General features: G+C 43.0%; 1 protein-coding gene across 9 annotated transcripts in view; it reads left to right on the forward strand.

Annotated features, from left to right (window-relative positions):
• The first annotated feature begins 397 nt into the window (after window positions 1-397).
• Window positions 398-16448, forward strand: part of chd6 (chromodomain helicase DNA binding protein 6) — a 73709-nt gene continuing 57658 nt past the window's right edge. Inside the window, exons 1-5 of one of the 9 annotated variants that reach the window (XM_076082059.1) lie at window positions 398-894; window positions 1053-1268; window positions 7960-8009; window positions 15085-15664; window positions 16132-16246. In XM_076082059.1, the coding sequence (XP_075938174.1) occupies window positions 7980-8009; window positions 15085-15664; window positions 16132-16246 (725 nt within the window). In that variant the 5' untranslated portion in view covers window positions 398-894; window positions 1053-1268; window positions 7960-7979. Of the gene's footprint in view, window positions 895-1052; window positions 1269-1380; window positions 1626-1671; window positions 1751-1854; window positions 2284-7301; window positions 7830-7959; window positions 8010-15084; window positions 15665-16131; window positions 16247-16448 lie in introns of those variants that run through there. The other 8 variants (XM_076082061.1, XM_076082060.1, XM_076082062.1 and 5 more) reach the window with 8 other exon arrangements.

Here is a 16448-nt window from a genome sequence, read left to right on the forward strand (position 1 = left end):
TGAATTATAACAACAAGAATAACTTTGATGAAAAAAGACAACTGGTGGTAATAAATGGAATACATATGTGAAGAATATATTTTCAGTAAAATAAAATCTTAAAATGAAATAAATGAAAAGAAAATACTTTAAATGTTAAAGACTTGAGTTGAATTATTATTATGATGTTATATTTATGTCTCTCAGCTGTTTGATTCATATGAAGAATCTCCTGCGATAGAAACACACATGCTCATTCCACAAACACCCAGTCACAGAAATACACACTGATGTTCACTTCAGCTGCACATTCATGTCATGAGTACACACACACACACACACACACGCATGGCAGGCAGAGATAAGGAGCATCTTGAGTATCTGGAGGCCTCCACTCCCTCAGCACACACTCACTGTAACAGCTGACTGTGTGTGTGTACGTGTGTGTATGTATGTGTGTGTATGTATGAGTATGTGTGTGTGTATGTATGTGTGTGTGTGTGTGTGTGAGAGTGTATGTATGTGTGTATGTATGTATGTATGAGTATGTGTGTGTGTATGTATGTGTGTGTGAGTGTATGTATGTGTGTATGTGTGAGTATGTATGTGTGAGTGTGTGTATATGTAAGTGTGTGTGTATGTATGTGTGAGTGTGTGTATGTGTGTGTGTATGTATGTGTGTATGTATGTATGTGTGAATGTGTGAGTGTATGTGTGTGTGTGTATGTATGTGTATGTGTGTGTATGTGTGTGTGTATGTATGTGTGTGTGTGTATGTATGTATGTGTGTGTGAGTGTGTATGTGTGAGTGTATGTGTGTGAGTGTGTGTGTGTATGTGTGTGTGCGTGTATGTATGTGTGAGTGTGTGTGAGAGATTTAGACATCACAGATGAAGAAGTAATTTAGTCTCACAGGTGAGACTAAATTACTTTAATCCTAAAAACAGTTTTAAGGAGAAGAAGCACAAAGCTCACAGACTTGAGGAGAAGTTAGAATATGTTGTAGTTCTCTTTAAAACAACCTTCATCTCCTCCTCCTCCTCATCATCACATGAACGGCTCTCTGGTTTTAGGAACATCCGGGACACGAAACCCGATCTTTAAAAGAGTGGAATGGGTGTTTAACGATGGAGGAGCACGAGGACACGTGATTGGTGGACGCAGCCGGTAGAGGAGAACCGTTAAAAAACAGAACGGAACGCACCCCCTCTTGTTTTCTTCTTCTTCTTCTTCCTTCAATGGCAGTAGGATCCAGCAGAGCACCAGGAGGATCTACCTGCAGGTCTGCGGTAAGAACAACAACACGAGCACGTACACAACAAACAACAGCCGGGGTCTGCACGCGCACGCACGCGTAAATGACTCACGTCAATGCGCGTGACCAGGAAGAAAAGGCCCGCTATACAACAACACACAATGGAGCTCTCAGACTAACCCGGGATAACTCGATACGGGTCTTCTTTGCGTGACAGCTGCGGGGCCAATGGAAACGTGCACGATGCGCCAGCTGCGCGCGCTGCAGCCAATGGAAGCTCGTGAGCTCAAGGTTCATGTTAGGCTGCAGCTGCGAAAACTTCCACCAAAATAAAAGAAGAAGAAGCTGTTTGTGTTGTGGCTGCTGCAGTGGTGTTTAGTGGCCATTTTAGGTAAGAAGCGCGCTTTAACTTCTGGATGAGGCTCGTCTCTGTGTGTGTGCGCGCGCGTGCGTGCAGGACTCCGGCATCCAGACTGAATAAAGTCTGCTAACCCTATCTTTATGTGGATCAAATAGGTATTACACTCCTCCTCCTCCCTTACTCCCTCCCTCCTCCTCCCTTACTCTCTCCCTCCTTCATCCCTCCTCCTCCCTTACTCTCGCCCTCCTTCATCCCTCCTTCATCCCTCCTCCTCCCTTACTCTCGCCCTCCTTCATCCCTCCTCCTCCCTTACTCTCTCCCTCCTTCCTTCATCCCTCCTCCTCCCTCACTCCTTCATCCTTCATCCCGTACTCTCTCCCTCCTCCTCCCTTACTCTCGCCCTCCTTCATCCCTCCTCCTCCCTTACTCCCTCACTCCTTCATCCCTCCTTCCTCCCTCCTCATCTATCTGTCTGTCTCTCTCTCTCCTCTCTCCTCTCACCCTCCCTCCCTCCCCATCTCTCTCCTCTCCCCTCCCTCCCTTGCCCGCTAATTTTTTATGCATTTTTCTAAACTGTCATGGCGATTTTGTGTCCTTGGAAATAAAAAGCGCCAGTGGTTTTTTCTCCCTTTTTCCGGTGCGGACCGCGGTGATGTCTCGCGGGTGAGAGCGCGTGAGTCCGGAGCAGGTGAGGGTTTACCGGTGGAAAGGTGTCCTCGAGACGGGAGAGTTTATAGTCCACACGTGTAAAGAGATCCTATAATGTCTCTACAACAGACATGATGCGGTAACGTTACATAGCTAGCGGGGGAAGCTAGCTCGGAACGTAGCATCGGATGCTAACGTAAAAAGAGGACACCGTGTCTCCGTCTCTCGGTCGGGGGCAGCTTTGTGTTTAAGAAGTAGCTTAGCTCCTCCGCAACCCTCAGTCAACTCAGTGAGCTAGCTGTGTGTTAGCTGTGAGCTAGCTGTGTGCTATCTGAGAGCTTGCCGCTGCGTCCGTTAGCATTGACCAAATAGCCCAAACCTTTAGAGAAGTGTAAGCTAGTTAGCTGTTAGCCAGCTAGCCTCTGGAGGTGTGTGTGTGTGTGTGTGTGTGTGTGTGTGCGCGCGCGCGCGCGTACACGTACACAATGAGTCATGAAGCGGTGGTGTGCACGCGCTCACCTGGCCAGGTGTGACACCCGACAGACAAAAGGTCTGTGAGCTAACCGGCTACCTGAGGTCTGATGGATCACAGTGAATATGAAATAGATTCAGAATGTCTGGAGGTTCTAGAGGTCGCTGGTTCGATTCCTCAGGAGGACACAGTGGTCCATCAGCAGAGGACCAGAGGGTTAAACCTCACAGGGTCGACCTCCTTGTCCTCCTTTCTTGTGTTCTTTTCCTCTTGTCTCCTTGTCCTCCTTTTTTGTCTCCTTGTCCTCTGTCTTCTTGTCCTCGTGTCTCCTTATCTCTTGTCCTCATGTCTCCTTATCTTTTGTCCTCTTGTCCCCTTATCTTTTGTCCTCATGTCTCCTTATCTTTTGTCCTCTTGTCCTCATGTCTCCTTGTCCTCTGTCCTCTCTTCTGTTTGCTACACTTTGACTCAGAAACAAGTTTTTTTGGTCAATAAAACATCTTTAGTGTCCTCAGTAGTAGAGACAGTATTCAATACTGAGTCATCCGTAGTACTTTGTTCATACTGATGTATAAATTAATATAAATACATCTATCTGTAGTACTTTGTTCATACTGATGTAGTATAAATTAATATAAATACATCTATCTGTAGTACTTTGTTCATACTGATGTAGTATACATTAATATAAATACATCTATCTGTAGTACTTTGTTCATACTGATGTAGTATAAATTAATATAAATACATCTATCTGTAGTACTTTGTTCATACTGATGTAGTATAAAGTAATATAAATACATCTATCTGTAGTACTTTGTTCATACTGATGTAGTATAAAGTAATATAAATACATCTATCTGTAGTACTTTGTTCATACTGATGTAGTATAAATTAATATAAATACATCTATCTGTAGTACTTTGTTCATACTGATGTAGTATAAAGTAATATAAATACATCTATCTGTAGTACTTTGTTCATACTGATGTAGTATAAAGTAATATAAATACATCTATCTGTAGTACTTTGTTCATACTGATATAGTATACATTAATATAAATACATCTATCTGTAGTACTTTGTTCATACTGATGTAGTATACATTAATATAAATACATCTATCTGTAGTACTTTGTTCATACTGATGTAGTATACATTAATATAAATACATCTATCTGTAGTACTTTGTTCATACTGATGTAGTATACATTAATATAAATACATCTATCTGTAGTACTTTGTTCATACTGATGTAGTATACATTAATATAAATACATCTATCTGTAGTACTTTGTTCATACTGATGTAGTATAAATTAATATAAATACATATATCTGTAGTACTTTGTTTACACAAAAGTTTTCAGTAGAAATGATCATGTTTATTAATACCTGACAATAAATACCCAGTTTAGAACAGAAAATACTACTTCCTGTTAGTGCTGGGCGGTATACCGGTTTTAATTTCCCTATGATATGAATTCTTCACACACCGTCATACCGTCACAGAAACAACTGCTGTCTGTCTTCAACAGGCAGCAGAATATATTGTTCGCCGCTAAGAGCGCTACGGTCGGAGCTACTTGTCTTAAGTGTATTGAGAGGGACGATCTAATCATGGTTATAACACAACAATTAACAACACACAACTAACGCTTTATGCTTTAACAGGGCAAAACACCACGACACAACAGTTTGTGACATATAAACAATTTGTAACACTAATAATTGTACATTTATAAAATTACACCGCCGAACGGCATGCTGGGTAAAGCTCGCTAGCACAACAGTCTGCTAACAGCTGGGAGAGGCTCCGTCGCTACATTAACGTTACATTACAGAACAGAGCGATGCAGGATGAACAAAGACAGACCGGAGATGCACCGATAGAGTCTGTGCCCAAGAGAGGAGCTGGGTCTGCTGTTTTAGTTTAAAAAATCTGACGTCCAAAAGACTATATATTGCAAAGTTTGTCGAGCCACTGTTGTTTCCGCTGGTGGTAACACGAGCAACTTACTCCATCACCTCAGCAGAAAACGTGTTGGAATACCAAGAGTGTGATGACGGCCGTCAACCGGTAACGTTAGCGCGAGTGAAACAGTGAAGCCAAAGGGTCACACATCGCTTGAAGAGGCATTAGCTCGAGGCAGCATATGACAAGAAAAGCAAGCGGTGGAGCGACATTACGAACGCAATAACGATCCAGCTCTGCAAGGACATGGTCCCGCTACAGACAGTGGAGAAAGACTCAGAGCAATGATTAAAACACTGGATTCAAGGTACGTCTGACCGGGGCGACAAACTTCAGCCAAACTGCTATCCCAACATTAGAGGAACAAACGAGCACCCCCTCTAGTAAGCAAAGCCTTCATACATGATGCAGCGTGGTCATTGTTAGAGTATCTGGTTTATACACACATATTTATACACAGTTTGGTCTCTACTAATATGAGGTATGAGAGCTCTGGGTGAAATCAGTATTTACTTCCTGATTCAACAACGTCAGTGATGACGGAGGAGCATCTCAACGCTGATGGGCTATCAGGAGGAGCATCTCAACGCTGATGGGCTATCAGGAGGAGCATCTCAACGCTGATGGGCTATCAGGAGGAGCATCTCAACGCTGATGGGCTATCAGGAGGAGCATCTCAACGCTGATGGGCTATCAGGAGGAGCATCTCAACGCTGATGGGCTATCAGGAGGAGCATCTCAACGCTGATGGGCTATCAGGAGGAGCATCTCAACGCTGATGGGCTATCAGGAGGAGCATCTCAACGCTGATGGGCTATCAGGAGGAGCATCTCAACGCTGATGGGCTATCAGGAGGAGCATCTCAACGCTGATGGGCTATCAGGAGGAGCATCTCAACGCTGATGGGCTATCAGGAGGAGCATCTCAACGCTGATGGGCTATCAGGAGGAGCATCTCAACGCTGATGGGCTATCAGGAGGAGCATCTCAACGCTGATGGGCTATCAGGAGGAGCATCTCAACGCTGATGGGCTATCAGGAGGAGCATCTCAACGCTGATGGGCTATCAGGAGGAGCATCTCAACGCTGATGGGCTATCAGGAGGAGCATCTCAACGCTGATGGGCTATCAGGAGGAGCATCTCAACGCTGATGGGCTATCAGGAGGAGCATCTCAACGCTGATGGGCTATCAGGAGGAGCATCTCAACGCTGATGGGCTATCAGGAGGAGCATCTCAACGCTGATGGGCTATCAGGAGGAGCATCTCAACGCTGATGGGCTATCAGGAGGAGCATCTCAACGCTGATAGGCTATCAGGAGGAGCATCTCAATGCTGATAGGCTATCGCACTGCAGCGTCACACCATTTTTCTGAAGAATCAGAAACTGTTTATTGCCAATGTATGTTGCACATACAAGGAATTTGTCATGGCGGGTGGTGAATAACATTAAACAATCAACAACAATCAACACAGTGCAAGAAATAGAAACATTACAATTTACAATAGAATATAAAATAAAGTGCACAACAAGCAAATAACTACTATAAACAAGTATGATGAAGTGTAATGTAAAAGTGTCAAGTGTGTTTAAATAAAGAAACAGAAGGGATGTGCAGGGCAGCGTCGGAAATACACAAGGGCAAAACTGCCCCTAAGAAATACAGTATAATTTTGCCCCTGATATCACTAGGAGAGGGGCAAAAAATGCCCCCGAACGTTCTAAACTAATAAATAAATGGAGCGCTTCTTAATCAGACCTGAGACTGCGGTCACCTCAGCAGACACTTACATGTTAGTGCTCCTATATGCTGACATTCACGGTAAACTCATTCAAACGGCACAGATCGGCAGCGAGCGAAGGACTTTGAAAGTTAGCGGAAAGATTAACGTCAGACAACATCCGGTTTCTTCAGACGAACATCCGGTTTTCAGAATAAGATGCCAACAAAGTATACATATTGCATAATGGAAATTAGATTCATTTAATTATATCCACATTAAGTATAAAACATACTACCTGCATCTCGTGAGTTAAAGGGAAAATACACCTAAATTGTGAGTAAAGTGTCTTTATTCTTTGATTTGAGGGTTGCTTATGAATAATACCTGACTGAGTCAATTAAGATATTTTACTAAGTAAAAACTCTGAACTGAATTTGTGCCTTCAAATGGGACATTTTTTAAATTTTTAAGGTGCTATAAAAATGTTTTTCTCAATAATTCCATACAATGACTGATGTATATGTAATCAAGGCATCGTTGACTTAATAATTGTTAATAGTTGTTTAAAAAATGTAATAATGACATTAAACAACAACAAAGAAATAAGAATAAAATTGAATATGATTGTCTGATTTATGTTTTTTTTGTTAAAAAAATCTAAGAAAACACTTTGAATCTGTAGACTACTGCCTAATAGTCTTATTATTGCCATTTGATGACAATTGCTCATATATTGTAAGCCTAAATAAGTATATTTATTATTTTGAACAAAGGTTATTTCACAAGTTTCAAAAAGTGCCCCCAATTTTTTGAAAATGCCCCTGGATTTCAGTCAGTGGGGGCAAAAATTGCCCCCCAAAAAAAATGTAAATTTCCTACCCTGGTGCAGGGGAGTGACCGGTAGGAGATTGTCCTGAGGATGAAACGGTTGACTGTTGTGGCGTGAGGTCTTGGTCCTGATGGACCTCAGCCTCCTGCCAGATGGAAGGGGCTCCAACAGTTCATGTCCAGGGTGAGAGGGGTCAGCTACAATCGTTCTTGTTCGCTTTAGGGTCCTTGAAGCGAACAAGTCCTGGAGGGACGGCAGATTGCAGCCAATCACCCTCTCAGCAGTGCGAATGATGCGCTGCAGTCTGCCCTTGTCCTTGGCTGTGGCTGCAGCGTACCAGACTGTGATGGAAGAGCAGAGGATGGACTCAATGATGGCTGTGTAGAAGTGCACCATCATTGTCTTTGGCAGGTTGAACGTCTTCAGCTGCCTCAGGAAGTACATCCTCTGATGAGCCTTCTTGGTGATGGAGCTGATGTTCAGCTCCCACTTGAGGTCCTGGGATATGATGGAGCCCAGGAAGCGGAAGGACTCCACAGTGTCGACGTGCTGCTGTTGCAGACCGTGACTGCTGTTTGGTGAAGACAGGTGTGGGAGTGTAGCTGTCCACATGACTGGTCTTTAAATGGGAACCTGCATCACTAGACTTGTATGTTTGAACTGGTTGAATTCAAAGTGTTCAGCTTTAACTAATAATTGTGTCCTTTTGTGTTAACAGATGAAGTGAAGGGTTAGAAGATGAAAATACACAAGAAGGACAAGCAGCAGGTTTGTAACACAGACACACACACACAAACACACAAATACAGACACACACACATGAGACAAGTAGGTGATTTATAGAAACCTCTCAGCAGCGTTGGTACTAAATAAAACAGGTTCTCGTGTGTTTAGTTTAACATTTGAAATGTTTTCACTGCCTCTTTAATGAACTGATGACATCACTTCCTGTTGAGTGTGTTGTTGTTGTGACCGTTTACTACTGAACTCCTGTAATATTAGACACTGATGAGAACAACAACGCTTTTACCTCTCCAGTTACCTTCAGAGTTAGATTCTATTAGTGATGGGGGGAGGAGAGGAGAGGACAGGAGACGGGAAAGAGGAGAGGAGACGAGAGGGAGGGCACAAGAAAGAGGAGAGAGGAGACGGGAGAGAAGTGAGAGGAGAGGAGGAAGGAGAAAAGAAACGGCAGAGAGGAGACAAGAAAGAGGAGAAAGAAAACAGGACAGACGACAGAGGAGACACGAAAGAGGGGAGAGGAGTCAGGAAAGAGGAGAAAGGAGACAGGAAAGAGGAGAAAGGAGACAGGAAATAGCAGAGAGGATGGAGGAAAGACGGGAGATAGATAGATATATACTTTATTCATCCCTAGGGGGAAATTTGTATGTTACAGCAGCAAGACATACAAAGTGACAGAGTAACCAAAAATATAAAGTATTACAAAATGCACAATATACACAATAAAATAACAGAGTAGGACATATTAAATATAAGAAGATAGAATAACAAAAATGCACAGTATATACAATGAAATACAATAGTGTTAAATTAACTAACTAGGTAAAAAACAGTAGTGCAAAAATCAACCACCAGCGAACAACAACAGTGTAGCGGTGTGTAGTCATGTGGAGGATGATCTGTTCAGAGGTGATTTATTATAAAGTCTTATTGCAGGAATGTTCTCCTGTATCTGTCCTGTGACAGCGGAGCTGGATCAGTCTGTACCTGCAGTAGATGGCAGGGTTCGTACGGTCATGGAAAGCCTGGAAAAGTCATGGAATTTTAAAATGGTTATTTCCAGGCCTGGAAAAGTGCTTGAAAAAAATAAAATCCCAAAAGTTTTGGAAAAGTCATGGAAATGTGTTATATTCATATTTTCATGTCGTTCATTTACGCTGAGTTGCCAGCCAGCATTTCTCAGATTGGAGTGAGACGAGGAGAAAAGGTGATGTCGTGAACTTCACAATAGAACATCTTTGATGTGTCGAGTCTTGGCCAATCAGCGTTCAGATGTCTACAGCGTCTCCATTTCCCTCCGTTAAAGTTTAAGTTCCGTTATCGTTCATACTTGCTGGGTTAAGTTAACCCCCACAGCATGCGGAACTTTGTCGACTGTTAACTTTCGTCATTATCGCGATTTAGGAGGAAAAAATGTAACGTGATGAAACACGTTACTCTTGATAAATTACCTCAACCAGAGTAGATTATCATTATCATTTAAATAATTGAACTGGATTGAATGCATATTAATTGCAAATAGAAGATGGGCCACAATTCTACCAGCTGTACAGTAACAGTGGAAGTTAATATGAAGCCGTACAGTAACAGGGTTCAATGAAACATGTGCTCTACAAAAGGGAAAGCAACATGTGCACTAGCTGGATGCTGCTACCTACTAAAGCTCTTATTGATGTGTCAGTGTTATGAATGCCTGTCAACCAGAGTATATTTATAAATGTTTATTCTTTTAATCAAACTATTGTCTCTCATTCGTTTGTGTCATTTAAGGTTTACTGTATGCTTTGGAATTCTCATTGTTAGTTTAAATACATTTTCTCACTTTTTCATGTATACACCGAGATTTCACAAAATGTTTGGTCATGGAAATTTGGTTTAAAGTCATGGAAAAGTCATGGAAATCCATTGGTCAAAATGTGTATGAACCCTGAGATGGTGGAGAGGGTGGTCCGTGTTATCCAATATGGATAATAGTTTCTTCAGTGTCCTCTCCACCACTTTCTCCACATTGTCCGTTGACTGAAAGCACTCCTGCAGGGCGTCATTAATATGGGTACCGTGAGAAAGATAAGACTCTGCCGAACGCGGTAATGTGTTTTTTATGTTTGTGGTGTTAATAATGTGAGCTCTAGAGCAATAGACAAAACTGGTACTGTCTGCTTTCTTTGAGAAATGAGTGGTGAGATTTAACATGGAGTCTAATGGAGCAGTTGGTTGGAGTTCATGTCGCTCTGTGGCTCTTTGAGCCAAATGTGTAAGTCTGTTGGATTCCACAGACACTTTACTGCGACCAGCACAACATTTCCAAGCTTTTGGGCCAAAATGGTGTTTCAAGAGTAAAAATTGTGGGAGCTAGAGCAATTTGTTTGGAAAAATCACAGAATATTTTCCTGCTCCGCTCCACTCTGACAGTTATGCTCTCACTCTAGCTCTTAACGAGCCGTGCAATACACACCCATTATAAAATCTGAAACAGACCCAAAACTTTCCTGAAACTTAATCTGTGACTTCATGAAAACTGTGCTAGCTATCAAAATGTCCATTTGGCTCAATAAAGTGCAGCGTTTTGTCTACGTTTTAAACTTTGAATCATGTTTCTACGTTAAAGTATGGCTAGTCAATATGGGCCCAAAGTTAAGTGTTTTTTTTAGCTCTCTTCACGCCGAAACCCCATTCAAGTGAATGGAGAAATTTTGATTTTCAGGGAACCGCTAGGTTAATCTCTCCGAAACATAGATAGCGCACTATTCCCGATCAGGCCGCACGTTTTGATGTATTTTTCATGACGCTGTTGGCAACGCTGTGTGAGGAGAAGCGCGCCAAACCTTTGGATAAAGATTATTATTATTAAGCCCGCAGGATTACTTGTGGCACAAAGCACACTGAATTACTGTTTCTTCATCAGACTTGTTAGAAAACACATCAGATCAACAGAGATTTGGACAAAACAACCATCAGAACTTCTGAATGTTATCCTGATACTTTGTGATCATCATATCTAGTCTTTTTCATAAACACACAATTCAAATGATTTTATTTAAATATTATTTTTTGGGTCATTCGTAGTTTTAATGATGTATAATAATGGCTTGACTTTGTTTCCATATATTACATTACAGTCATTTAGCAGACACTTTTATCCAAAGTGACTTTCAATTCAGATTCTATCACAATTACACCGTAGGCACAGCTACAAGAGCAATTTTTGGGGTTAAGTGTCTTGCTCAAGGACACATCAACATGAGACTAGTGGAGCCTGAGCCGGGGTTCGAACCGCCGATCCTCTGATTGAAGGACTGCCTTGCTCTCCACTTCGATATTAGACTTTCACCTTGTCTTTAGGATCTCTAGTGATGAGTACATTTTAATAAATCCCCTGATCTCTGATGAACTGCATTCTGGTCCAAAGAGGTCAGAGTATGATTTTACATTTAACCTTAAAGTCGTGTATTGATCCACCTGATCTATCGGACCAATGTGATTTCACCTTCAGACACAATAAACTGTCTCCATGTCTCTTCATGAGACAGTTAGACAGGCTGACATCAGGGACAGACGGACAGGCTGACAGTTGTGAGCCAGTGGCAATGAAAGGGTTACCATGGTGATCACATGTTTACGTCCTCACAGTTTTGGCGCGGTGAGCCAGTTTCCATGGTAACTGCTCTGATACCCCCCGATGTGCTGGCTGTGATTCATTCACATGATTCCTCAGTCAGGTGGAGCATAACACACACACACACACACATGTTAGGGTGTGCATGTAGACACGTCATTCAGAGCTCGTCCCTTAACATTCAGGAGCTTCCTGTCACCAGAGTCTCTGACAACCTGCTTCAAATACATGTGGATAGAAACACCTCTGTTGTTGTTGTTGTTGTTGTTGTTGTTGTTATTGTTGATGAGACCTCTGGAGAACATTTTCACCAGCCGTGTTGAGAGCTAAATTTTACACAACCACAGTATGGAGCATCACTGGCTCCTGTTCATAAACACAATCACTCCCTTTGCCAAGAGCAGAAACGAGCCGGTTTGTGGCGGAAACGTCAGTATGGAAACACAGGGGTAAGATACGGAAACATGCGGGTAAGATACGGAAACATGCGGGTAAGATACGGAAACATGCGGGGAACATACTGAAATATACAGGTAACATACGGGTAACACAGGGGTAACATACGGGTAACACAGGGGAAACATGCAGGGAACATACTGAAATATACGGGTAACACAGGGGTAACGCACGGGAACATACGGGGAACATACTGAAATATACAGGTAACGCACGGGAACATGCGGGGAACATACTGAAATATACGGGTAACGCACGGGAACATACGGGGAACATACTGAAATATACAGGTAACACAGGGGTAACGCACGGGAACATACGGGGAACATACAGAAACATACGGGGAAGATACAGAAACATACGGGTAACACAGGAGTAAGATACGAGTAACACGGGTAACATACGGGGAACATACTGAAATATACGGGTAACGCATGTGTACATACGGGGAACATACTGAAATATACAGGTAACACAGGTAACGCACGGGAAGATACGGGTAACACAGGGGTAACGCACGGGAACATACGGGTAACACAGGGGAACATACAGGTAAGATACAGAAACATACGGGTAACACAGGGGTAAGATATGGGTAACACGGGTAACGCACGGGAACATACGGGGAACATACGTGTAAGATACAGAAACATACGGGTAACACAGGGGTAAGATACGGGTAACATATGGGGAACATACTTAAATATACAGGTAACGCATGGGAACATACGGGTAACGGGTAATGCACGGGAACATACGGGTAACACGGGTAACGCACGGGAACATACGGGGAACATACGGAAACATACGGGTAAGATACAGAAACATACGGGTAACACACGGGTAACGCACGGGAACATACGGTTAACATACTAAAACATATGGGGAACATACGGGGAACACAGGGGTAACATACGGGGAACATACTGAAATATACAGGTAACACAGGGGTAACATACGGGGAACATACTGAAAAATACGGGTAACGCACGGGAACATACGGGTAACATACTGAAACATATGGGGAACATATACGGAAACATACCGGTAACACAGGGGTAACATACGGGTAACACAGGAGTAACGCACGGGAACATACTGAAATATACAGGTAACACAGGGGTAACATACGGGTAACACAGGGGTAACGCACGGGAACATACGGAAATATACAGGTAACACAGGGGTAACATACGGGTAACACAGGGGTAACGCACGGGAACATACGGAAATATACAGGTAACACAGGGGTACATACGGGGAACATACTGAAATATACAGGTAACACAGGTAACGCACGGGAACATACGGGTAACACGGGTAACGCACGGGAACATACGGGGAACATACGGAAACATACGGGTAAGATACAGAAACATACGGGTAACACAGGGGTAAGATACGGGTAACATACGGGGAACATACTGAAATATACAGGTAACACAGGGGTAACATACGGGGAACATACTGAAAAATACGGGTAACGCACGGGAACATACGGGTAACATACTGAAACATATGGGGAACATATACGGAAACATACCGGTAACACAGGGGTAACATACGGGTAACACAGGGGTAACGCACGGGAACATACTGAAATATACAGGTAACACAGGGGTAACATATGGGTAACACAGGGGTAACGCACGGGAACATACTGAAATATACAGGTAACACAGGGGTAACATACGGGTAACACAGGGGTAACGCACGGGAACATACGGAAATATACAGGTAACACAGGGGTACATACGGGGAACATACTGAAATATACAGGTAACACAGGTAACGCACGGGAACATACGGGTAACAGGGGTAACGCACGGGTAACACGGGTAACGCACGGGAACATACGGGTAACACAGGGGAACATACAGGTAAGATACAGAAACATACGGGTAACACAGGGGTAAGATATGGGTAACACGGGTAACGCACGGGAACATACGGGGAACATACGTGTAAGATACAGAAACATACGGGTAACACAGGGGTAAGATACGGGTAACATATGGGGAACATACTTAAATATACAGGTAACGCATGGGAACATACGGGTAACAGGGGTAATGCACGGGAACATACGGGTAACGCACGGGAACATACGGGGAACATACGGAAACATACGGGTAAGATACAGAAACATACGGGTAACACAGGGGTAAGATACGGGTAACATACGGGGAACATACTTAAATATATAGGTAACACAGGGGTAACGCATGGGAACATACGGGGAACATACTGAAATATACGGGTAACACGGGTAACGCACGGGAACATACGGTTAACATACTAAAACATATGGGGAACATACGGGGAACACAGGGGTAACATACGGGGAACATACTGAAATATACAGGTAACACAGGGGTAACATACGGGGAACATACTGAAAAATACGGGTAACGCACGGGAACATACGGGTAACATACTGAAACATATGGGGAACATATACGGAAACATACCGGTAACACAGGGGTAACATACGGGTAACACAGGGGTAACGCACGGGAACATACTGAAATATACAGGTAACACAGGGGTAACATACGGGTAACACAGGGGTAACGCACGGGAACATACGGAAATATACAGGTAACACAGGGGTAACATACGGGTAACACAGGGGTAACGCACGGGAACATACGGAAATATACAGGTAACACAGGGGTAACATACGGGTAACACAGGGGTAACGCACGGGAACATACGGAAACATACGGGGAACATACTGAAACATACGGGTAACACAGGGGTAACACGGGTAACGCACGGGAACATACGGGGAACATACTGAAATATACAGGTAACACGGGTAACGCACACGGTCTCTAATAAATTATATATTTAATAAATTACATCTCTCAAAGAACCTCAGCAGATGTTTCTCATTAAAGTTCCCAGTAGAGGGCTTTTATTGTGAAAGACCTGTACAGGAAGTGCTCATTGACAGCAGCTCAACATTGTAAAAGGATGTTTAGTGAAACAGAACAAGATGATTAATGATAAACATTTATTTTCCAGATGTTCACTGGTGTCCTGAAGCACACGCCTCCTTCGGCCTCCTCCTCTGCAGCCGCCACCTCCTCCTCGGACCAAAAGACTAACGCACAAACAGTTCCAACAATCCTTCGGGGTCACCTGGTCGTGGGCTCAAAGGACAGGCTCCGCCTCCTCACCCCCGTGGGCAGCACGACGTCCAATCACAGCGCGGCGGACGGGGCTGCTAAGCACTCGGCCCCGCGACCTCCTTCCTCCCTGAGCGAGGAGGATGATGGAGGAGGAGGAGGAAGGGTGAAGAAGAAACGGAAGAAAAAGGACAAGAGAGAACGGGAGGTGGAGGAGAGGGAGAGCAGCAAACCAAAGAAACGGAAGGAGGAGAAGGAGGCCACGGCGGTCTCACTGAGGAGGAGCAAGGAGCCCAAGGAAGGAAAGGAGCGTAGGAGCAAAGGGAAGGAGGCCAGGAAGGAGCTGAAGAATGTGTCGGGAGGTAAACCATCAGGGGCCCCGGTGGCCCCTGGTCCTCTGGCTCCTGTCAAGGTCCCAGGAAAGAGAGGAAGGAAACCTAAAGTCAAAGTCCTTCCTCCTGTTCCCTCCTACCAAGGTACCTTCCGGCTATGTCCTCCATGGTTTTATTCATGTTTTTATTCTCCATGTTTTTATTCTCCATGTCCTTTATGAAGCTCCAGGTCACATATAAACACATATATATATATACATATACACATATATATATATATATATATACATATACATATATATACACATACATATACATATATATACACATATATATATATATACATATATATATATATACACATATATATATATATGTATATGTATATATATATATGTATATATATATATGTATATATATATATGTATATACACATATATGTATATATATATATGTGTATATAGATATATATATATGTATATATATATATGTATATATATATATGTATGTGTATATATGTATATATATGTGTATATATATGTCCTCTGATTTGTCCTCTCCTCTGTCCTCTCATGTCCTCTGATTTGTCCTCTCTCCTCTGTCCTCCACAGCACCTCCTCCTGCTCCTGGTGTCCTCACTAAGGCCCAGAGCCACGGCAAGAACCACAGACAGACCAACAAGACCACGACCCCCTCAGCACCGAGACAGAGGGGCCGCAAACCTAGGTAAGACCCTGGTCACGTTCCTCTCTGTGGTCTAAAGTTGTGCTCCTCTATGAACAGAACCATCATGAGTAGAAGTAGAGAGAACTAGAACATGTCTTCAGTGCAGAATAACTCAGTTATGACATCAATCATGAATAAAGAAAAGAAACACAAGTTGAATTTCTTTAAAAATGTGTTTTCAAAAATTGTAAAATACTGGAAT

This window comes from Anarhichas minor, unplaced genomic scaffold (assembly GCF_050575085.1).
Source record: "Anarhichas minor isolate MPS153535 unplaced genomic scaffold, ASM5057508v1 ptg000089l, whole genome shotgun sequence".
NCBI lineage: Eukaryota > Metazoa > Chordata > Actinopteri > Perciformes > Anarhichadidae > Anarhichas > Anarhichas minor.